At 31.4% G+C, this 23,012-nt stretch overlaps 4 protein-coding genes and 2 long non-coding RNA genes across 13 annotated transcripts; 3 read left to right on the top strand and 3 right to left on the bottom strand.

Moving 5' to 3' along the window:
- Positions 1–146: 146 nt before the first annotated feature.
- On the bottom strand, positions 147–6,243 carry LOC138940971 (kinesin-like protein KIF20B). The gene is made up of 4 exons (XM_070310176.1): positions 6,082–6,243; positions 5,032–5,536; positions 4,351–4,966; positions 147–4,037 (listed from the first exon to the last, which is right to left on the bottom strand). The coding sequence occupies exons 2-4, from the start codon at positions 5,534–5,536 to the stop codon at positions 677–679; spliced, it is 4,482 nt and encodes a 1,493-aa protein (XP_070166277.1). The 5' UTR covers positions 6,082–6,243; the 3' UTR covers positions 147–676.
- A 437-nt stretch (positions 6,244–6,680) lies between these two features.
- On the top strand, positions 6,681–9,885 carry Rpn5 (regulatory particle non-ATPase 5). Of its 2 annotated transcripts, none has more exons than XM_070310279.1 (8): positions 6,681–6,958; positions 7,201–7,366; positions 7,441–7,677; positions 7,974–8,078; positions 8,501–8,682; positions 8,754–8,978; positions 9,057–9,213; positions 9,355–9,885. In XM_070310279.1, exons 2-8 carry the CDS (start codon positions 7,202–7,204, stop codon positions 9,643–9,645), a joined length of 1,362 nt encoding a protein of 453 aa, XP_070166380.1. In that variant the 5' UTR covers positions 6,681–6,958; position 7,201; the 3' UTR covers positions 9,646–9,885. The 2 variants fall into 2 exon arrangements, with proteins under 2 accessions (XP_070166380.1, XP_070166379.1); XM_070310278.1 differs by having other exon boundaries at positions 7,197–7,366.
- Positions 9,886–10,349: 464 nt separating this feature from the next.
- On the top strand, positions 10,350–15,662 carry Hmt-1 (ABC transporter ATP-binding protein/permease Hmt-1). Of its 2 annotated transcripts, none has more exons than XM_070310739.1 (12): positions 10,350–10,422; positions 10,511–10,960; positions 11,205–11,404; positions 11,554–11,716; positions 11,778–11,989; positions 12,089–12,235; positions 12,395–12,618; positions 12,884–13,164; positions 13,250–13,350; positions 13,492–13,835; positions 13,948–14,105; positions 14,389–15,662. In XM_070310739.1, the coding sequence occupies exons 2-12, from the start codon at positions 10,637–10,639 to the stop codon at positions 14,773–14,775; spliced, it is 2,541 nt and encodes an 846-aa protein (XP_070166840.1). In that variant the 5' UTR covers positions 10,350–10,422; positions 10,511–10,636; the 3' UTR covers positions 14,776–15,662. The 2 variants fall into 2 exon arrangements, with proteins under 2 accessions (XP_070166840.1, XP_070166839.1); XM_070310738.1 differs by having other exon boundaries at positions 10,500–10,960.
- LOC138941253 (uncharacterized) lies at positions 15,090–20,069 on the bottom strand. Of its 3 annotated transcripts, none has more exons than XR_011448147.1 (4): positions 18,432–20,069; positions 16,818–16,990; positions 16,388–16,507; positions 15,090–15,506 (listed from the first exon to the last, which is right to left on the bottom strand). It is a non-coding gene; the product is annotated as an uncharacterized lncRNA (long non-coding RNA). The 3 variants fall into 3 exon arrangements; XR_011448148.1 differs by lacking the exon at positions 15,090–15,506 and having other exon boundaries at positions 15,517–16,507; positions 18,432–18,701; positions 18,771–20,069; XR_011448146.1 differs by lacking the exon at positions 15,090–15,506 and having other exon boundaries at positions 15,517–16,507.
- Positions 15,813–20,192, top strand: LOC138941251 (protein salvador homolog 1). 4 transcript variants are annotated; one of them, XM_070310744.1, is made up of 7 exons: positions 15,820–16,399; positions 17,845–17,918; positions 18,536–18,663; positions 18,831–19,064; positions 19,185–19,409; positions 19,497–19,802; positions 19,893–20,192. In XM_070310744.1, the coding sequence occupies exons 1-7, from the start codon at positions 16,309–16,311 to the stop codon at positions 19,993–19,995; spliced, it is 1,161 nt and encodes a 386-aa protein (XP_070166845.1). In that variant the 5' UTR covers positions 15,820–16,308; the 3' UTR covers positions 19,996–20,192. The 4 variants fall into 4 exon arrangements, with proteins under 4 accessions (XP_070166844.1, XP_070166845.1, XP_070166847.1 ...); XM_070310743.1 differs by having other exon boundaries at positions 15,813–16,399; positions 18,831–19,409; XM_070310746.1 differs by having other exon boundaries at positions 16,382–16,399; positions 18,456–18,663; positions 18,831–19,409.
- Positions 20,193–20,343: 151 nt separating this feature from the next.
- Positions 20,344–21,768, bottom strand: LOC138941254 (uncharacterized). The gene is made up of 3 exons (XR_011448149.1): positions 21,085–21,768; positions 20,430–20,501; positions 20,344–20,357 (listed from the first exon to the last, which is right to left on the bottom strand). It is a non-coding gene; the product is annotated as an uncharacterized lncRNA (long non-coding RNA).
- Positions 21,769–23,012: the final 1,244 nt, after the last annotated feature.

Here is a 23,012-nt window from a genome sequence, read left to right as displayed (position 1 = left end):
GCAAAATTTGTATGTGTGTACATACATGATAATTGATATGATATCCTGATATTTAATCAATTTTTTTAATTTGTACGCAAGTAGAGCGATATATAATGTAATAATGAGATTTTCTTATAATAATAAATATCATAAAACATATATCTATCTTGATATCTTTTAAAACGAGAATGTAAAACATATGAAACTATTTTTTTATTGTTGGTATATAAAATTAATTTTAATACTATATACGCGTTTATATCCTGGTTTACACCGATATACTTTAATACGTACTAAATACTATACTATCCAACTACAGCCGTTCCATTCTTTAAAGGAATCACAATGATTGGCCAATTTAGTATTTAATACGTATTGAAGTATATCCGTATAAACTAGGCCTATATATAATAAATACACAATGCATAATGAGATTAAAAAAAAATAAAAAAAAAGTTTATTAATACTTATGATAAAAAAGAATAATCTCTTGTACGTGTGACACTTTCTCTCTCTCTTTTACACAATATATGTATGATACTTATTTGATTATTGAATATCACAGAAAAAAAGAGAACGGCGCTCTGTACTATATGCTCGTGTATTTTATCTCTTTTATTTTCCCGTTCTTGTTATCTCCGGCATGTCTTCCCGCATGACATATTTACAGTGCAATTTATTCTCTATGATTTATTCATTTTTTCCGATTTCTCAAATTTCGAGTGGTCGGTAATGGAGTACAAAGTTCGATGTCTGTGAACGATTCATTCTCGTGGAATAATTTCTTCTTACGAGAGCGTGTCCTCTCGACTGACATTTCCGGAGGTGGTAAAGCGGTGCGCCTCGTGCTGCGTTTCGATTCAGAGCCAGATAACTCGATGACCGGAATATCCTCCTGTTTAATAACGACTTTCCTCCCTCGTCGTTTGGGTTGACGTTGAGTGGGGACCTCATCCTCCGATGTAGTATCGTCGTCACCCTTCGCTTTCGCGTTAACAGGAGGAGTTTCATACTTTCTTAGTTTATCCTGGAGAACCTCTATACGATTTTGCAACTTCTTATAATCATCTTTATTCGGTGTAGGCGTCAATTGCCTGCGGAATAATTCCTGGTACCTCATCACTTCTCTCTTCTGCCTCTCCAATTCCTCCTGCTGGTTCTTTACCAAGACTTCATATTTGATCACTGTCTCGTCTCTGTTTTTCATGAAAGCATCCATCTCGCGATCCTTTTGCGCTAAATTATTTCCTAGTTCGTCGTTTATATTTCGCAACCGTTCATTCTCTACTTGCCGTTCCTTTGCATTGTCCTCAAGTAAATTAAATATTTTTGCATTTCTCTCAGAATTCTCTAAACGGATATTTAATTCCTTGACATATTGGTCTTTTTGTAAAAGTGTTTCTTTCATTTGGATTAATTCGTTTATAGTGCCTTTCAACTCTGCTTCCATCATCTCGGTATTTTCATTTCTTTGTATCATGTGCTTCAATTCCTTTTGTAAAGTCATTATCTCCGTATCTTTTTCTTGTTCCTTGAGAGTTATATTCTCCAATCGATTTTCCAATTCCAATAGTGACTTATTATTCTCATCTAGTGCCTTTTGTGTACATTCTTTCTCCTTTTGACATATTTCCAAGCTTTTATTTAACTGAACAATGTCATCCTTTAACTTGACTATAGTTTCTAGATTTTTCTCCAATTGTAATACGTTCTCTGTATGTTTATCTAATTGTTTTAAATTTACTTTATCTATATCATTGTCTTCCTTTATTGAAACAATTTCATTTCGTTCACAAACGTTCATCTCTTTTTCCTGTTTACATTTTAATATATAGTTATCAAATTCTTTCCGAGTTGCTTCCAGTTTCTCCAAATATTCTTGACCATTATTTTGTGCAGTTGAAAGATCCTTTTCCAATTTATCAATTTCATGTTTGTAATCTATAATCTTTTGTTCTAGAGCCTTATTAGAGATCAGGAAGGTTTCTTCTACTTTCTGTTTTTCTTCTGTAGCAAGTAACAATTGTTTTTCAAGCACTTCCTTAGAATGTATATATTCATCTATAACAGCTTTATTTGAGTAATCTCCTTCTTTTAAAGACTGCACTGTCCTCTTTATATCATATAAATCGTCGGTCAGTTTTTTTACTTTTAAACATTCCTGTTCGTATTGTGCTTTAATGTCGTTGTATTGTATACTCAATTCTTTCAATTGCAATTTTGCATCATCATTCACAATTTCGACAGTCTGGACTGCTTCTTCTATTAACAAAGGTGCTTTGTTACAATTAATTTGAATATCTTCCGTTGTTATTATTATTGCAGTAGTCTGAGTGTCTTTTTCCACCTTATCTTCAATATCGGAGCTCTTCCAGTTTGTTATATCTGTCTGACAATATGTTTCCACAAATGTTCGTATAGGCTTACTACATGTAATATTGGATAGCAAAGTTTGTGGCACTTTAGAGTTTCTTTTTGAAGGTATTTTTTCTATAGAATTTGAATCATTTGAATCAATTTGTTCAATTTTATTAACAGATACTTCTGCGTTTGTTTTTTCCTGAATACTTTCTGTAATATTATTCGAATCTGATACATTATCAATAATCATTTTTTCTTTTACAATAATCTCTTGATATTCATCTTGAACGGATGTCTCTGATGGTTTCGATTCCTCTAGATAAGATTTAAATAACTTTAATTTTTCCTCCTTTAATTGATTAATTTCTCCTTGCAGTTGTAATGTTTTATTCTCAGCATTGGATAATTTCTCACTTTGGCTTTCTAATCTTTCTTCTAGAAGCTCAACTATTCTGGTTTTTTCTGTTAAACAAATATTGACTTGTTCAAGATGTGATTCTAAATCTTCAATTTTGTCTTCATTTTTAACTATAATCTCTGCTTGCTTATCAATACATTGTTCTTTTTTCTTTATATCATTTGTAATAGTAATATATTCTTCTTTTGCTTCATTGAGAAATTCTTTGAGTTTCTTTATTTGATTGTCTTTAGTAAGTAATTGTGATGCCATTTTCTCTATATAAGCTTTACCTTCTAAATTACAAGAGATATCTTTCTGAGCCACTTTTAAAAGATCTTTCGCTACTTTTAAATCCTCGCTAATCAGTCTCAATTCAAAACAAGTTTTATTCTTTTCCACAATTAAAGTTTCATTTGTTACTTTTAGTTCAGTTAACATCTTCTTTAAACTTTCATTCTTTTTTCTCAGTTGTACATTCTCTTCACCTAATTCTTCAAGAGTTAAATCAAGATCATTATCTTCGTCATTATATTCGTAACGGCTCCTTTTATTTCTATGCAATTTATTTAGCTTTCCCTTGTAAAATTCTTCAACTTGTTTCACAGCCCATTCAAGAGCATCTTCGTGTTGAGTTTCCACGTCGTTTATACGTTGTTTCCAATCTACTTCAAGTGCGTTTATCATCGCAATGTACTTGTCAGCCATTTCTTGTCGACTTTGAAAATCTCGGATTAAAGCTGAATTTTTTAAAGCAGCAATTTCCTTTTTTAATTTTTCGTTTTCGTTCATCAGATCCAGATATTCTTCAGAAGTAGTACATTCCGAAATTATCTCTTCTGCACAATCTGTATGCTGCCAGTCTACACTTTCCAATTCTGCAGAATCCCAATCAATTACTTTTTGTTTATTCTGTGTAATTATTTGTGAAAATCTCGATTTTAATTTCTTTTGTACTTGCATCTTTTTTTCTATAATAATATTTTTCGCAATAGCAGCGAAATTTAGAACGTTTTGAGTTTCTACATAGAGATTTGGTAGAGGATTGACATTAACTATCAAAGCTAGATGCTCCTTCCCTGATAATGCTCGTTGGAATAATCTAGTTAATTTAGATTCTCTGAACGGTCCAATAGCATCCGTTTTCATTCTTGTTGATTGTCCTTCGCGAATGGATTTTAGACATCTACCTAATACTAATAAACTAGTATTAATATTTTGCGCTTCTCTCAATCTGTCTCCAATGTTCAATGTCTTCTTCAAACGTTCCGAGCCCGCCAAATCGCAGAAGGTAAATCTGTATAAAAATTATTAATTATCATTTTAATATAAAAACTATAGTATAGAAAAACTATAGTATAAAAAACATTAATTCTATATGTATATACATATGTATATTTATGACCAATTTAAATGACAAAAAATTCTTTTCTTTTTCTTTTTCAACCAAAAAAAAATTATCATAGCTCAATAAAAATATCTTAAAATATTTTTCTGTTTACAACACCTTTTTCTTAAATTTTGTCAGATGTAAAGATTAACAATATATTTTTAAAATATTTTATACATGAAATAGAAGTATAGAATATATATAAATAGAATATACATACGTGCTCACTTCAACTGTGTTACATAAACTTTCCACATAATATTTCAACAATGTAATTGTGAATATACAATGAGATCTTGAACTTTTTGCATTTAATGCAGTAGCAGCAATTTTCAAATTATATTGCCCCGCCATCAAAATCTGATAAGCTTCCGCTGCTGAATTAACATAAACAGTTTTTAATCCTTTGATAAATGCTCTGCCATTAGAGTCTGTCCCCAATTTTAAAGGCATCCTCTTTTTCTGGCATTCACTTGACAATAAATCGTATACAACTTCGTTATAAATTTCTGCAAATGAAATCCAAACCGAATAATGAGCATCATGGCATTGACTGGGACGAACTGATTCTTCTTGCAACAATTTTTGCATTTGTTTGTAAGCATTCATGTATTGATGTTTATCCAAACTAAATGTTAGCAATTTAGTTTTTGCTTCAAGTTCCTGTGCACGTTCAAGTGCATCAAGTTTCACTACATCGCAATAATGCAAAGGTTTATAAGATGGGTTTGGTCTTGTTGTAATATTATTAAATACAAATTCCAATGCACGTGGTATCAATCCAGGTGAAGTAGTGGTTCCTTGCAATGTATATGATTTTCCCGAATTTGTGGTGCCTACCAAATCGTATTATTAGTTAAACATTCATATGTATGGCAAGATAACACGCAGTATTTCTTACCATATGTCATTATAGTACAATTATGTCCAGCTAAAAAATCAACCATCTGCTGCTGTACCGTTTGCTCAAATAATTCCAATTGAGTGGTTTCTGGCCCAAATGTGTGTGAAAAGGTAAATTTTCTGCATACAATCTCATTACTTTTGGATTGCTTAACACAACTTGTATTATTATCCAACAATGGCAATTTTGTAACTAACGTAGTAGAATTTGTGATCTTATACGCCTCTTGTTGCTCCTCAGTTAATTTAAATTTTTTTGGAACTGGTTTAAGTCGAAGATATACCTTAATGGTTTGTAAGGTTTGCGAGTCAGAATGTTCAGATGCATTTTCACTGGCAGAATTACTTTCTTCGACTTCGTACAATGAAAGTAAATTCTTTCTTGTATCCTTTGACGGAAATGGCCTCTGACTATATGCTAAAATACTTGGATCTCTGCCAAACAGGTATGACATTTCTTCTGGATTTTCCGATGGACGGATCGAATCCAATGTATTCTCCATCTGCATTAATTTAAAGAAATATACGCAATTGTACAAAATTATTCAATATATATATTTTGCTTTGTGAAATATACAAAACAATCTCGGTGAAAAATCAATTTTATAAATTTTTCAACAGTTTGTTAGTTCTAAAAAGAAAGCGATCTATATAAGTCATAATGCGCCGTGTACGATTTAATAAAATAATCAGAATATATCAAATTTCAAATTTTTACTCGCGCATATATCATTGATTCTAATAATATCATGACTGATTTTGTTTATTGAATACCTTTCTTCAAACATACACACACATAATTTTCATGCTTTAAAATACAAATCAGAGTGTACAAATTTTAACAAAATCAGTACCATGACTTTATTAGAAATAGTAATTATATATAATTATTAATCATATCTTTATTTTAATATATACGCACATAAAATATAATAATTGTACAATTATATATTTTTACAGAAACTTCCGCATCACTTGAGTTTTACATTTTACAATATATTTAATCCATGTTTAATTTTTTTAGTTTTGAACAATCAGGTTTACATACCTCATTAAATCGGTTTTAAGATACCTTTAGTCTCGAAAACGAATGAATGCGTTTTACGTAGCCGCGCACGTAAATTAAACGATTAACGGTGAAAAAAGAAATTGGTGCAAGATACACAAAATCGCAATATTTATTATTTTCGCACGCTCGTTCGTCTTTGTACACTCGTATCGCGACAAACGGTCATTTAATTCTAAAATTTCGTTTAAAGGAACGCTTTTACCGGATTGGTGCTACCGGATTCGACAACGTCACTGATTGGTTCAATCGCGTGACGGCGCTAATCGACGTAGGACAAATTGCAACATTGCATTTATGCGGCGTTTACAATAGAGACTTCAAGCCCAAAGCCTTAAAAGATTGACCAATCACAGTCAAGTATGAGAGGAATACTCGACTGTGATTGGTGAATTTTGTTAAGGCTTAGGGCATAAAAAGTCTCTATTGTAGACGCCGCATTTAAGAACGAACAGGATTGTAGAATAAAGAACTGTCATCGGATTGGCCGAATCTCAGACCAAATATGACGAAATTAATCGCCATATTCGAGCAGTAGAGAAAATGACGAGGTATTTGTGGCGAGAGTGAGAATGACCCTGTATACGTCGCATCATATGTCGTATTTTTTTACCGTGACATAAACTGTGACAATCGATTTAGATCGGTAACGAAATTGTGTTTTTCATTAAATTCGACATATTGGATTTACACCTGATAATATCTTGTGCAAGGAAAAATTATATTGGGTTTATAATTCCTCCGTGTTAGAAATATTACAATTTATCGTAAGATCTGTTTAAAATACACCGGCATAAACTAACTCACGTTTAATCTCTTATCGTATATAACTCACTATCGTTAATCGTTTATAATACAGGTATGTATTAATTTCTCTCTTGCTAAATCTGTTATTGCTTTAAAATCAAATCCATTGAATCTTTAAATCTTCGTCATCTTGTTCATGTCATCTGTAATCAATAGAAAATGATTAAGATTGATATTCTAACCTTCTTAAAACGAATATTTAATATATAGTTCTTTAATATATAGCCCTTTTATATTTCCTTATTTTGTTTATTATTTCTTATATATGTGAAATTAAATATTATCAAGAGACAGTATGGCAGATAATGCAATGGACAACTCTGGCAGACTTGTGAAGATGGAGGTAGATTACAGCGGTACTTGCGATACAAAAATACCAGAATGCAAGAAGCTTGCTTGTGAAGGAAAGCTACACGATGCTTTAGATCAATTGTTAGCTTTAGAGAAACTTACCAGAACTGTTGAGTATATTGATATTGTAAAGTAAGTAAATACTTGTATATATAGAAATCTTGTGTAAACTGTGTTATATAGGGTGCTGATATGTTGTCGACATCAAGGCTTCTTGTAGCCATAGTTGAGATTTGCTTAGAGGCAAAGAATTGGTCAGCGCTTAATGAACACATAATCTTATTGTCAAAGAGACGATCTCAACTTAAACAGGCTGTTACAAAGATGGTACAAGAGTGTTGTACTTATGTAGACAAAATGCCTAATAAAGAAACTATGGTAAAACTTATTGAAACTCTTCGTTCGGTCACGGAAGGAAAGGTAAATATATTTTCAACTTTTCAAGCTAAATTAGTGTAAAAGCTCATGGTTTTTCTATACAAGCATTAATGCTGAGATATATTGAAGCTATTTTTGTGATTAAATTCTGAAATATTAATTCAAACCTCTTTTTGCATTTTATTTGCATTGTCGTCAAAACAACTAGTATATTTCAAGATCATTTTACAAGAATAAAAAATTAACTAAGCAATTTGACAAAAGTATTTAAATCTTACTAATTAATATATTCTATGTAATTATATAATATTACACAATTTATATTAAATGGAAAATAGATATATGTAGAAGTGGAAAGAGCAAGGCTCACTCACCGTTTAGCCAAAATAAAAGAGGCAGAAGGAGACATTACAAGTGCTGCAGCTGTAATGCTTGAATTACAGGTATATTGTCTATAATATGGAGAAAAAGGATTTTGATAGTACAGTGTTATTGCATATTCAATAAAGAAGCAATCTAATTTTGCTATCATAATAAATTATTTAATTGATTAATTATTTAATATTGCAGGAAAATTTGTTTTATTAAATAATATTGCCAAGTAGACTAAAATCAAAGTCTACTGTTAGTAAATATATTTTGCTATTGTAATGAAACAATTTATTATAGTGAGATAATTCTCTTGTAGATTTAACAAAATAATTTTTATGAATAAAACTATTTTTATTAAATCTGTCTATATAGTAATGTAATATGAGAAATATGTTGTATCAACAAATCTTTTCTAATAAAAATATACTTTGGTAAAAATTAATTGAATAATGCAAATTAGAAAATGTAACATTAAACAGCATATTGCGTATAGGTGGAAACATATGGCAGTATGTCGCGTCGAGAGAAAGCTTCCCTTATTTTGGAACAAATGAGACTCTGTCTGGCAAAACAAGATTTTATGAGAACGCAAATCATAGCGAAGAAAATTAATGTTAAATTCTTCACCGATGAAAATGATGAGGAGACCCAGGCTTTGAAATTAAAATATTACGAGTATGCGCGCCGTGTGTTTCATACCCAAATTTATTATACAACAATTTTTTGAAGCTGCATTTTATGTTTAGTTTGATGATGGAGCTGGCTCGTCACGAAGGTTGGCATTTGGAATTGTGTCGGCACAATCGAGCAGTCTTAGAAACACCAGCGATTCGAGACGATTCAGAGAAAAGACACACAGCACTTTCTCGAGCGGTTCTCTATCTTGTACTTGCTCCGCACGAGCCTGAACAGGCTGATTTGACTTATAGATTGCTCGCCGACAAACTTCTCGACGAAATACCTACATACAAGTAATGATTAAAATGACTTACATCAAAATATTGCAAATATCTATTTTTAATTCTAAAAGCAATGTAAATCATCTACAGAGAATTATTGCGTTTATTTGTAAATCCTGAATTGATAAAATGGTCGGGGTTATGCGAAATTTATGAAAGGGATCTCAGATCAACCGAAGTCTTTTCTTCTTCAACTGAGGAAGGACGTAAACGATGGGCAGACTTGCGGAATCGTGTTGTAGAACACGTAAGTCTCTATATGGTATTAGAGAAATATATTTAAGGCTTCTGATACATACTATTGAAAAACAAAGTTATTTCAACTATTTCAGAGAAGGAAACTTAAACAATATTTTATTTCTAACAGTTCGACTTTTTCTTTTTTTAGAATATCAGAATCATGGCCAAATATTATACTAAGATTACATTAACTCGCATGGCTGAGTTACTTGATCTACCAACAGAAGAAACAGAAACATGTCTTTGCAATTTAGTAGAAACTGGAGTAATCAGTGCACGCACGGATCGTCCAGCTGGTGTAGTTCGTTTTACAAGTATGCAAGAACCAGCTGCTCTCTTAGATACATGGGCTGCATCGTTATCGAAACTGATGGGTCTTGTGAATCATACCACGCATTTAATTCATCAAGAAGAAATGTTAGCTATTGCGCAATCTTAAATTGATATATATCATATACTGATGTATATTGTATTTCTCACACTATACATTTTATTCTCATTCAACATTAGCACACTCTACGTACGATTTATAGATTTATTAACAAATCAACTAATTACAGTTATTATTTTGGATCGTCAAAATGCTGTAATAAATATTCCCCTGTATGCTCGTAATTTAGCAATCAAATTTAAAGACGTAATTCGCATGAGATAAAAATTCTCTGTTAAAAAAAAAACAAGTGCATTGTGAATAATATTTTCTACTTTGATCAATTATTTTAATGATATAATAAAAAAATAAAAAATGTATTTTAAAAATTGCTTTTTGTATTCATATTCGATAAGATTGAAATCAAAATAGATCAATCTTTTTCTTTTTCCCCCTTTCCGAGATTGATCGTGCTCGATTTGTCCGTGTTGGTGTTTATGCGGCGTCTACAATAAAGATTTTAAAATCTCTATTGTAGACGCCGCATTAGGCTGAAACTCTGAACCGGCTTTTTACATACCTTTTCGTAAACTGCGCATGTTTAATTAGGTTGGTTTACATACATACGATAGAGTTGCTGGGCATAGCGATTGGCTGTCGAATAGGGAATTCCTGCAAGTAGATAGGGACTTAAGAAATTCTCTATCAAACAGCCAATCGTACGTTCGACAAACTTTTTTTGCATAAATGTAATATAACCTTAGGAAATACGAGATTAATACGAAATTTGTAACAGTATAATTTCATTTTTGTGTAATACGATTGTGATGTGAAAACTATTGCACAGTATGTATAAATGCGTATAAATGTTTTTAATGTTATCCAGCAACAAAAAAACGCATTAATGCAAGTATAATTAATAGTTACATTTCAGATGTGTTAATTTAAATTCTAAAATATTCGGCTTTTTTTATTCGTATAAAGGATGATAATGCAAAAACGTATGAAGGAAAGAAGTGATGAATTGTATGGATAATATGAAATTATTTTAAATCAATTTATGTCAGTAAATATGAATGCAACAAAAATGAATTATTGTCCGCCAAACATAACATTTAATGACATTTGGGTGGATCATGGCGTGTCCAAGTGTTTCATGGACACCATCAGTACTGCTATAATTTCTTCATATTTGATTTTATTTGGATCCATCCAATTGTGGATATATCACAAATATGGAACAGACACCAATGAGCGTACATTGCCGAGAAGCAAAATGTATAATCTGCAAAAGTTTTTATTATACTTTGTTCCCTTCTTGAGTATATTGAGAATAATTTTACAAGCTACAGTCTTGGATGATGGAATGGTGTATGGATATATGGTGAGATTTGTTGTATATGCAAGTTTTTTAAATTTTATTTATGTAGATTTAAATCCTATATATATAATTTGAAGAGTAGTTATAATTTATCTCTATCTTTTATACGCAACATGATGCAACACGATGCACTTAAGAGTGGTATATATTTGAATAAGGCTTCTACAAAGAGAAGTCATTTATTGTTTCATATATGATAAATTCGAATTATCTCTATAGTCATTAATGAAAGTTAATACTTTTGCAGATATTTACAACAGTAATGACAGTAATTGTATATCCATATTCCATCTATATACTGAAAATTGAAAGACATAAACTGTTACCAAGTGTACCGCCACATGGCCATGGATTAGTGTTACTGGGTTTTTGGACTTTGGCATTTGTTGCTGAAAATCTTGTTTTTGTCAATATTGGAAAGCTGGAATGGTGGTTCCACTTAAATTCGTAAGTTTATAAAAGAAAAAAGAAATTGCAAATGAAACATATACAAATGAAATGAATAAAGCATATAAAAAGATTGATTTTCTTTAAAGTATTGTTCCTAGAATCAGTCGATTTTATTCCAATTAAACTTGATTGTTCTTTTTTTACAGTTTAACAGATCAGATTGAAATGGCTTTATTCGTTTTGCGTTATGTAAGTAATCTACTAATATTTGCTCTTGGTTTACGAGCTCCTGGTATCGCTGGTAACTTTGATTCTGATTATCGTACGCTTAATGATGGTTCAACCATACCATCGCGATATTATCAAAGAGTAAGTAACTATATTTTGTATGTAAATGAGAAAATGTAAATCCTTACAGAAGTATTTGTAGAGACCAGATGATAATGTTTCCACATGGGTAAATCTGTGGTATAAGATTAAAGTCTTGTCACCATTTTTATGGCCAAAATCAGATTTATTACTTCAGTTGAGAGTAATATTTTGCTTTATGCTACTGCTATCTGGACGTTTGATAAATCTTTATGTACCAATCTATAATAAAAAGATTGTGAATAGTGTTGTAATTGAACCTGTAGAATTTAGGTACGTGCGTTTTCCATTATTTTATTTATATTTATTGATTTACAATATATTTTTCTTATTGCGCTAGTAATAGTCAATTATTGTCATTTTTTATTATAGGTGGGATATAGTATTGATATATGTAATATTCAAATTTTTGCAAGGTGGTGGTACAGGTGGTATGGGTCTATTGAACAATTTAAGATCCTTCCTTTGGATTCGTATTCAACAATACACTACTCGTGAAGTAGAAGTAGAACTATTTAGGTGAGTTAAATATATATTTCTTTCCCTATAATATTCTATAAATATTAAAATTGCAAAACTTGCTCTTATTGCTACTTTTAAATAGAATAGAATTTATTTATTTATTTATATTTTGTTTACATTTTATTATTTACTTATTTTATATATAATATTTTCCAGGCACTTACATAGTTTAAGCTTACGATGGCATCTCGGAAGAAAGACTGGTGAAGTATTAAGAGTCATGGATCGTGGCACAGATTCAATCGATAATCTGCTCAATTATATTCTTTTTTCGATTGTACCAACTCTTATTGATATTATCGTAGCTGTCATATTTTTCATCATTGCATTTAATAAATGGTTTGGTCTCATCGTTTTCCTAACTATGATTCTCTATATTGGTAAGTATGTAATATAAATAAAGAGAGTATTGTCTCTTATAATATATAATATATTTTACGGCCTGCTGTGTGCAATGATCAGGATTACATGAATTATAATTGCATAAAAGTAAGCAATCTTAAATTGGCTATTGTTAAGAGAAATCGGCCGATCGCAAATTATTAATTTGAATCTTTTATATAATATTAATTGTGAAATTTTTTAACACAAGTTTCTCATGGTTTCTCACGAGATCTCACGCTAAATTTATTTCTGTCAATTTAGCTGCTACGATTCTAATCACGGAATGGCGTACAAAATTCCAAAGGCGTATGAATTTGGCCGATAATGCTCAAAAAGCGCGTAGCGTTGACAGTTTACTTAATTTTGAAACAGTGAAATATTACTCCGCTGAGACATACGAAGTGGAAAGCTATAAAAATGCGATCTTAGATTTCCAAGTAGAGGAATGGAGATCGATTATTACACTGAATATCTTGAATACTTTGCAAAATATCATTGTCTGTGGTGGTTTACTGTCTGGATCATTGCTATGTTTACATATGGTTAGTGATTGCGTCGTAATTATTACAAAAATAATTTTTAGTTATAAAGATAGAATGTAATATTGATAAATTAATTTTCCCATAGATCGTTTACCATCAAGGTTTAACGCTCGGCGATTATGTCTTGTTTGCTAGTTACATAATACAACTTTATGTACCATTAAACTGGTTTGGAACATATTACAGGTAATATATAAAAACGAGTATCAATAATTCGAATTTATGAAACATACACAATTTATTTATGCTGAGAATTATAATTATATGCTAATTGTAAGCTGTCATTTTGAACAAATCGTTTACTCGAATAAATTCTTTCATTTGAAGGGCTATTCAAAAGAATTTCGTCGATATGGAAAATATGTTTGAACTGCTCAGAGAAGAACAAGAAGTAATAGATGCACCAGGAGCTGGGCTATTGGATGTTAAGCGTGGACAAGTGGAATTCTTAAATGTATCTTTCGGCTATACTCCCGAGAAACTCGTACTCAGAAATGTTAGCTTTATTGTACCTGCGGGAAAAACGGTCGCGCTCGTTGGTCCATCCGGTGCCGGAAAAAGTACCGTGATGCGATTACTATTTCGCTTTTATGATGTAGAACAAGGCGCGATATTAATCGACGGGCAAAATGTGAAGACCGTTAAACAGAAGTCTCTCAGAAATGCTATAGGTATTTTCGTATCATGTACAATAGTTTCCAATTCATTTTCTTGATCAATCTATTTGTTTGCTTGACGATTAGTTATTAATATTTATTTTTTTACAAAAATCTTTTCTCACAGGTGTCGTACCACAAGATACAGTATTATTCAACAATACTATAAAATATAATATTCAATATGGTTGTATCGATGCGCCAGAAGCGGATATAATCGCTGCTGCAAAGCACGCGGATATCCACGAAAAAATCCTCACGTTTCCAAACGGTTATGAGACGCAGGTGTGTCAGATATAATACGATAAAATTAGATTTTTTTTAATGTAATTTTCTCTATATTTTGTTAAAATCTCTCTCTGTTTTATCTCTCTCTTTACTAGCCTACTGGCTAAACATATAGACTTGAATATTTCAAGCATAGATAAATTTAAAGATGTGTTGATTTATAAAGAGAGAAAAACAAATTTACATTTACATTTAATTAAATAAAATTGCACTTGTAACTTCTTGTGATATTGCAAGATTATCTTAAACACGGACTTAAACTATTTAATTTTTCTTTTAGGTTGGCGAGAGGGGACTTAGGCTCAGTGGTGGTGAAAAACAACGCGTTGCAATTGCGCGCACAATATTGAAAGCACCGAAAATAGTGCTGCTGGATGAAGCTACAAGTGCTCTAGACACACAGACGGAGCGTAATATACAAGCGGCATTAAATAGAGTGTCCGCGGGACGAACTACTATTATTGTAGCGCATAGATTATCTACGATAATTCATGCGGACGAGATCCTCGTCCTTAAAGACGGCGAAATTGCCGAAAGAGGTAAACATGAAGAATTAATTTCCCATGATGGTATTTATCATGCAATGTGGCAAGCGCAGCTTGAAAATAATCAGGAGAATGGGAAGAACGAGGAAAATTCTTCCATACAGGAAAAACATACGTCCTAATTATCAATATCAGTCAAAATATAAATAGATAATAGAATTTTATTTTATATATATATATATATATATATATATATATATATATATATATATATATATATACATATATATATACACAACCCCACACACACATATGTATATACATACGCATTGATGATTTGATTGATATATTGATGATATGATAGATTATTGATGATATATGGATATATGTGTATATACGTATATCCATATATTATGTGCACATGCGCGTGTATATATACACATAGTATCTATTGTTAAAGTCATTAGTTTTATATATATATATTTAATTTCTGAATGAAAGAGAGAGAGAGAGAGGAATAATACATAAATGGAAAATTTATATAAAAAAACTTGGGTGTACAAATGCTCATATGAGAGATTTTACAAGATTGAGCGACTAGAAAGGTATAATATTGTTCATTTATATATGTTAGATTTTGCGAAATGTTCTTGTTAAAATCAACTTCTAATCATTATTAGTTAATGACATTCTGGCTTCTGATAGAAAATAGATAAAATAAAGTCCTCGTATAAATTTAATACTCTCTTATTCTTCTTCATTCCGTTGTTATTCCTTCAATTATTTCGTTCGCCAAAGTTCCATCTGGACTCCAACCAGATTCATCAACAGATGCAATAGGCACGCTCGGCTGACTGCTACCCCATGCAAAATAATAACTTGCAATAAACGTCCATGTCAATATGTAGAGCACCTGGGTGTGGTAATTTCTATTGTTAATATATGTAATTAATGTGTTATTTTTATATTTATTTACATATATAAAACACATATATTAAAAATTATATATGTATATTTCCCTGAGCTTCACGTCTCTCGGATAATTCAATAGACAGTTTATGTGGACAAAGCTCGTATTATAACACCGCAGAAATTAATTTACCTTAGCTGCGACTGTATTCATATTGTTTCAATAATTATACATTTCGATTGAAAGCTAATGTTATAAAACTACAAAAAGACTATGCATTTTCTTTTTCAGTTTGCTCAAAGCAATATACATTTGTTGCCATGACAGGCATTCAAGCTGAAATTCGAGTATTCGATGCTCGAGACAGAAGAATGTAAAAAAGGGGGAGGGAAAAAAAATCGAAACTAAAAAGAATTATTGAAAAAAAAAAAAAATTGGCAGATTTTATAAAAACGAAACTATAAACTTTAATTCGAGCTTTCGTGAATCCTGCATTAGACCGTAAGCAAATCGACCAATTACAATCAAGTGTTCTCGACGTAATAAGGATTTTGCTACAGCATTAAGTTTACAATATTTAGTTCAATATCTAATTAATTAATTTCGTAATTATGTCGTGGTCATATTCGTTCGTGAAAGAGCGTATCGTGTGACACAATTATAAAGAGCTCCTTTTTTTTTTTTTTTTAATGCGATGTGACTTGCGACGATATAGGTTAGGTTTTATTGTTTTGTGACGTTTTCGCTTCTGGCCTCCTCGCGCGTTTGACGTTTTGTCATCTCTCAATCAAGACCAACTGTCAACATGCTGTCGCGCAAAAACAAAGATCTGCGGACAATCAAGGAAGGAGTAGTCGGCAAATACGTGAAGAAAGAAACACCACCTGAAATGCCAAGTAGGTATCTTGCAAGATCTTCCTTTATTCTTTCCCTTCTCTCTCTCTCTCTGTCTCTCTCTCCGAGCGTTTGTCATTCGTGAAAATTTTCATTTCGCTTACATTATCCTAAGAAAAGAGAATTTATCAAATTTTGATTCTGCGCATGCATCTTTTCGTTTGTATCATCCTATTCAGACTAAGAAAATACAATTTATAACGTTTTCATAAAAGTTATAAATTGCGATTAAATGCACACACATATATATATATGCTATATTTTGAGAGACAAAGATCGACACAAATTGCAGGCGTAATGTATTAATAGGTGAGATATTATATCTTTTTTTTTTTTAATATATGAAAAGGCGTTTCTAAATTTAGATTAAGAGAAACGTATACTTCTTTTTCACAATGTATACTGTTAGTATTACATTACCTTTTATGTTGGATAAACTTTTTGTTGATAAATTTCTTCTAATTTTACATGTTGCAACTCTCCAAGATGCTTTTATCTTTTTTGTGACATATATATTTGACATATTATTAAGCAATAAACTTGTTGAACAATTTACAATATATTACAAATTTCAGAAATATTTTTCCCAGTATCTAGCAAAATATTAACAATATATGCATAATATTCAGTGTATAATAAATTTGATGGAATATTATATACTTATGTTTTTAATATTAATATCAGTTAGTTATAATTATATAAGGTGTCCCCAATTTAAATGGCAAAACTTCAAGAGCGTGTAGGGGACTGAAAAGCTAAGACAGAAAGTCCTTTAGAGGTTTGCTCGTTTTAGCTCCATTTTGGAGAAAATCACAAAAAAAAAAAGAAACAAAACAAGTTTTCGTTTTTTTTATATTTATTTACTTACATTTTATTTATGTTATCATCTATTTAATGCAGATATTGTTCAAAATGTTGCCCTCTTGCAGCAATGCGAGCATTACATTTAGCACTGACTTCATTAATCGCAGCTAGACATTGTTCTAGTGATATTTGGTGCACCGCATCTATAATGCGGTCTCTTAATTGCTCTCTTGAATTTATTGGCACCATAAAGGATAACATCAAGTGTTTACATATGTAAGGAATCTTGAAGCAGAAAGTTTATTCGGTGCCAATCAACTCAAGAGAGCAACTGACAATGAGAGATTGAATTTTTGCGATTTTCTCTAAAATGGAGCAAAAACGAGCAAACCTCTAAAGAACTTCTTGTTTTAGTTTCTCGGTCCCCTACACGCTCTTGAAGTTTTGCCATTGAAATTGGGGACACTCTGTATAGTTAGTTTTGTTTCATTGATTTACGTCTAATGTTAACATTAAAAATTGTATTATAAAATTTTTGACCCCCATCTATCAACCTGGCATTCATATTCTCTAATACTATTTTTTTCTTTTTTTCTTTTTAATAAAAGCATCATATTATATAATTTGTGTTATTTGCATCTAGTTATCAATGTATGGACGACAGAACCAAATAGAAGGACGAGACGACGAAACAACCATTCAACGATGCCGAATATGGTAAATTATATAAATAGAAATAAAATATATAATATGATACTCCTAACATGTAATGAAAAATAAAAAAAGAGATCTGTAAAAATTTTTTAAACATATTTTTCAGCTTTGCTTTTATCAAATTATACATTCTGATACTAAAAAAATATTAACTTTTTTTTATCCTTTTTACTAAAAGGATATATATATATATATATATATATTTTTTTTTTTTAATTTTATTTTTATGCTTTATTGTGCAATGTATTATCAAGATTAGTGTTGCCTTGTATTTTATTACCGAATGTATATGAATGCTGAATAAAGTTGTAAGAAATAATTTCTTGCATATTTTCCTTAAAAACAAATTCTAATCATAATAAGAAATCTGTCTGAAAGAATAGAAATCTGAATTCAATTATTATCGCGAAAGCGATTCTTAATTTTTTTGACAATAGGCAGTTTTTCAAGCGCTAGAATAAATTCTGACGTTTGATAGAATACCATTCTTTTCGATAAATAACAAAAAAATCTTACACGATATCTCCCATTCTCAATCAGCAATCCTGTGGTTAAGAAATACATATATATGAAGACATCTGAAGATGTTGATTTTTATCGATGCTTCTCTGGTATCATAGTCCATTCCTCAACAACCTAGTACGGTGCAGAAGTTCGGAAATACAAAAACTACAACCAGTGCTGTCGGTTTAGGTAGCCACGAAGGAAAATATACGCCAAACAGTTCCGTTCCAGACTTAGCTCAAAGGTTAATAATCCATAATAATTATTTAATTTTTCTTAAATCTATAAAATAAAATTAATATTTAAAAATGTGTGTGAAACAAATACTTTTATCAAATTCGTAACAAATACTTTTATCGATTCAAACTTATTTTTTCCCTTAATGTTTTCATCCTTTTATCCTCATCGTAGATTTGCCAGTCTTTCTGTTAACACTGGATTAAATGACAGCATGTTTTCGAGAACCGCGACACCCATGTATCATCCCGAATTGTCGCCCGCAATGTCCCACACTTATATCAATCAGTATGCTGGATCTGAATATCATTTGGACAGAGTTCAGACACCACAGATGCCTTATATGCCTTTCGAGATTGATACAGGTTACGAAGATTACAATCACTCCATGTATCATCAAAATGCTGGGTACGATAATGATTCTCCTAGTAGTTTTTGCATTGCAAAATGTATCATTTTACGAGATCAGGGGATCTATATCTTCCGAAAATATACTTATTTTAATGAGTCTCGATCTCTGGTTATAAGTTACAGCAGGTGCCATTCGGAAAGATCGAGTTCTCGAAGCGAACAACAGCAGGAAGAGTTGCCTTTACCGCCCGGATGGTCGGTTGACTTTACGCTTCGTGGCCGGAAGTATTACATCGATCACAACACCAAAACCACGCATTGGTCGCATCCGCTCGAGAAGGAGGGTTTACCCACAGGATGGGAGAGAATCGAGTCGCCTGAATATGGGGTTTATTACGTCAAGTGAGTGTTTATCTTACGAGAAGAAAAGAAGACGATTCCCATAATAACGCTCGTTACAATTAGTTCTTTTTTTTTTAAACTTTGCAGCCACATCACGCGTCAAGCGCAATATGAGCATCCGTGTTATCCGCACGAGATGCAAGCGGTGCGCATCGTGTCACCACCGCGGCACACACACTTTCACTCTCACAGCGTCCTCGTGCCGGCCAATCCCTATCTCAACGAGGAGATACCGCATTGGCTATACGTGTACAGTAAAGCTTCGATAGCCCTGGATCGTAAACTGCGCTGGGAGTTGTTTCGTTTACCCGAATTGGACTGCTTCAATGCCATGCTCACTAGACTGTACAAGCAGGAACTGGAGGAAGTTGTGATGCGTTACGAAGAATACAGGTAAGATCGAAAAATAAAGATGACTGCTGGTATTAGATGCGTTTATAATAATCTCATTATCATATTTGGCCTTATCTGGTTTTGCTACAGATCAGCATTATTGTGCGAAATGGAACAGAGACTGAAAGAATTGAATCCAGAATCGGGTAGCGGTAATGCCGGCGCTATTGCCTTACGAAGATCTCTTCCTTGAGAGGAAACTGTCGATTAGATATATTGTATATCATGTTTTCTCTCGACTGATGAAAAGGTTCCTTGAAAGGTTCCCTTAAGATAAGTGATTAATTGAATGTGTCGCACTTGGTACATGTGTAGATATTGTAAAACAATGAAGTTTATCTCTTTTGATAATGTTTTTATTATACGAGTTTTGAGAAATAATTATTAAGTGTTACCTCTAATGTTTCACTTCAGTAGTTGCCTTTTCTATTTCAGCAGCCTCTTTTTCCTCCTCATCCTTATAGTTAATGTCAAATTCCTCGGTAACTTTCAGGCCTGACATTTGAAGTACATGTATGTTATCAGGTACACCAGTCAAGAGCCTATACGTCTTTCCTATAAAGGAGCAATGTTTTGTCAGTTTTTCTGACAAAACTAGGATTAAAAATCAATAAAAAGCAGATGTACTTCGTTCTGCGCTGTCTGTTGGTATTTTATCTTTTAATATTACATAGAATGCAAGGCCGAAACAATTCCATCCTAGAAAAGCATAAAATATTGAAAATCTCTTCCTTATACGAAGGGCTTTCTGCTTGTCTTTTACATCTATTCCGAGCAAATGTTGCACGTATTTTTTCCACATGGTTTTTTTTTTTTTTTTAAATTTATGTGTACATGCGAGTCTAAAGAAGATATCATGTAGCCTATAAAGAACAAAAAAAAAAAACATTCATAAAATCTATGAAAAAATATATCTATTCTTTGCATTATAAAACATCGAATAAATTTTGCACAAAAAAAAATGAAATAAATTATCAATAAAGGTATTTATGTTGATAAGATGATGATAAAAACTAAAAGTTAAAATACGATTGAAACACATCTTTTCTTTAATTATACATCGTAAATATAGGGATCTGGAATAAACTGAGAAAATTTTTAGATATCCACGAAGAGAAAAAAGAAACGTATCTTCGAAAACCCCAGGGAGTTTATTTCATTTAAAAAATTGATTAATTAACGAAATAAGAGACATGAATAGGTTAACCCGTCACTAATATACATATCGTCTATCGACAAAATTTTACAATTATCGTTTATATATCTACATATATATACTCACTTGCTCTAGCAAAATATGATCATTTTTTAATCAATAATGTGACATTTCCAGTCAATTATTTATAATTATCGTAACGTAGTATTGGTATGCGAGCTGAGATTTTCGCGCATGCGCGATGATATCCGAACGATTCGCGGTGGATTTCGGAAACTTTGGAAACTTGGGATCACGTATGCTTCATAGCTTCATCCACCAGCAGGATTTAATCTTCTCTTCCCTTTACAAGATTGGGCAATCCTGAAAATAGTATTTCGTTCGCGAACGTATCAATATTGCTTCGAGGACGAAATTTCTTCTCCGATATTTAATTATTGAAATATTTAATATTGAAAATTAAGAAAGAACCATGAGAATGCCATATGGCGTCATACATCAAGTTTTTAATCGGGAAAAATTCAAAATTTTGTTTAATTGCACGATTGAAATAAATTATTGATGGCCGGACTTTGATAATCTCATATAAATCTTATGCGATCAATATACAGGGTGTTCTAGATCACCCGTATACACTAAACATTTTAGAGAAAAACATTTTGAACAAAAATTGTATGGTTTTGAGCGGAACATAAGATGGTGTCATTAGTTTGACCTTGGATGGCATCGTTAAGGTCAAGTCAAGGACACCTTTAATTTCTTAAATAGAACCCCCTATTTTTTATTGCATATTCTCATAGCTTATGTCGAGAGCTTTCCAAAACACTATAATAAAGTATTTTTTGAGTTATTTTATATTTTAATCTGACATATTTTGATATAAAAAATAAAATATTTCGTAAAATATTCAGTTTTCGATAACCTTACCGTAATACTTTTATGTACAGAATAACGAGACAAATGAATTAGTATAAAAAAATTATTGTTTTTAAGAAAATTATTTACAATGTTTTTTTTTTCCACTAATTGATTTGTCTCATTATTCTGTACATAAAAGTATTACGGTAAGATTATCGAAAACTGAATATTTTACGAAATATTTTATTTTTTATATCAAAATATGTCAGATTAAAATATAAAATAACTCAAAAAGTACTTAATGAAAAAATTCGCGTTCTCGTTCTTTTGCACAAAAATGTTCTTCAGAGAATGAAAATATAAGCGACAAAAACTAAACAGATAATGTATCGTGCATAAATATTATTATATTTATAAAAGATAAAAAACAATCGTTTCACTGTGAGATATGATTAAAACGATCAGAAATATACGGAATGCTTTGCGATCATTTAATTTCAATGAGAGAGTTTCTGTAATTTGGAAGCAGTTTTTTTTCTTCGCAAAAATCTTTTTATATTGCTTGTAAGTTAGCAACTATTGCTGATATTATAATATTTTTTATAAGATATAATTTTGCTAGAAAAAAAAAGATCAAAAATTTCTATAAACTCCAAGTCATGAGTTTTTTTTTTTGCAAACTCTCTTTCGTGTGTGTATGTATATATATATATATATAAATTTTCCACATTTACAATTTATATTAACAAGCACAATACAATGTACAGAAAAAAAAAACAGAGTAGAAATAATTTAGACACGTTTTTAATAAATGTGTATCTATTTACGCGTAAAGAATCTTTTCTCGGACTCTCACCTACGTCTTCAAAGTCACATTACATTATTTTACAATAATATATATATATATTTATATTTATATATGTATATGTGTCACTCTCTGTCTCCGTACGAGATTTTACGTAGCGAAGGTAAACGGAGCGTAACGCAAAGCGAGCACAAGTCGTGTGCAAGTCGTGAGAGACGTTCGACGATAATAAACCACGTCGAGAAATCATCAAAAAAGGAATCGGGGGAAAAATGAACAATGGCAATTCGTGCGAATCCTCTCCATGAAAATATGAGCAAGCGGTCAATCATTTTTTTTTTTTTGGTTTGTTTTTGTCAACACTATCGTATTTTATTTTATTTGTGGCTAT

This window comes from Polyergus mexicanus, unplaced genomic scaffold, assembly GCF_030449975.1.
Source record: "Polyergus mexicanus isolate NDT 795.1 unplaced genomic scaffold, iyPolMexi1.0 SCAF_18, whole genome shotgun sequence".
Taxonomy (NCBI): Eukaryota; Metazoa; Arthropoda; class Insecta; order Hymenoptera; family Formicidae; genus Polyergus; species Polyergus mexicanus.
Note: the sequence above shows the minus strand (reverse complement) of the source record. Positions and strands in the feature narration are given on the sequence as shown.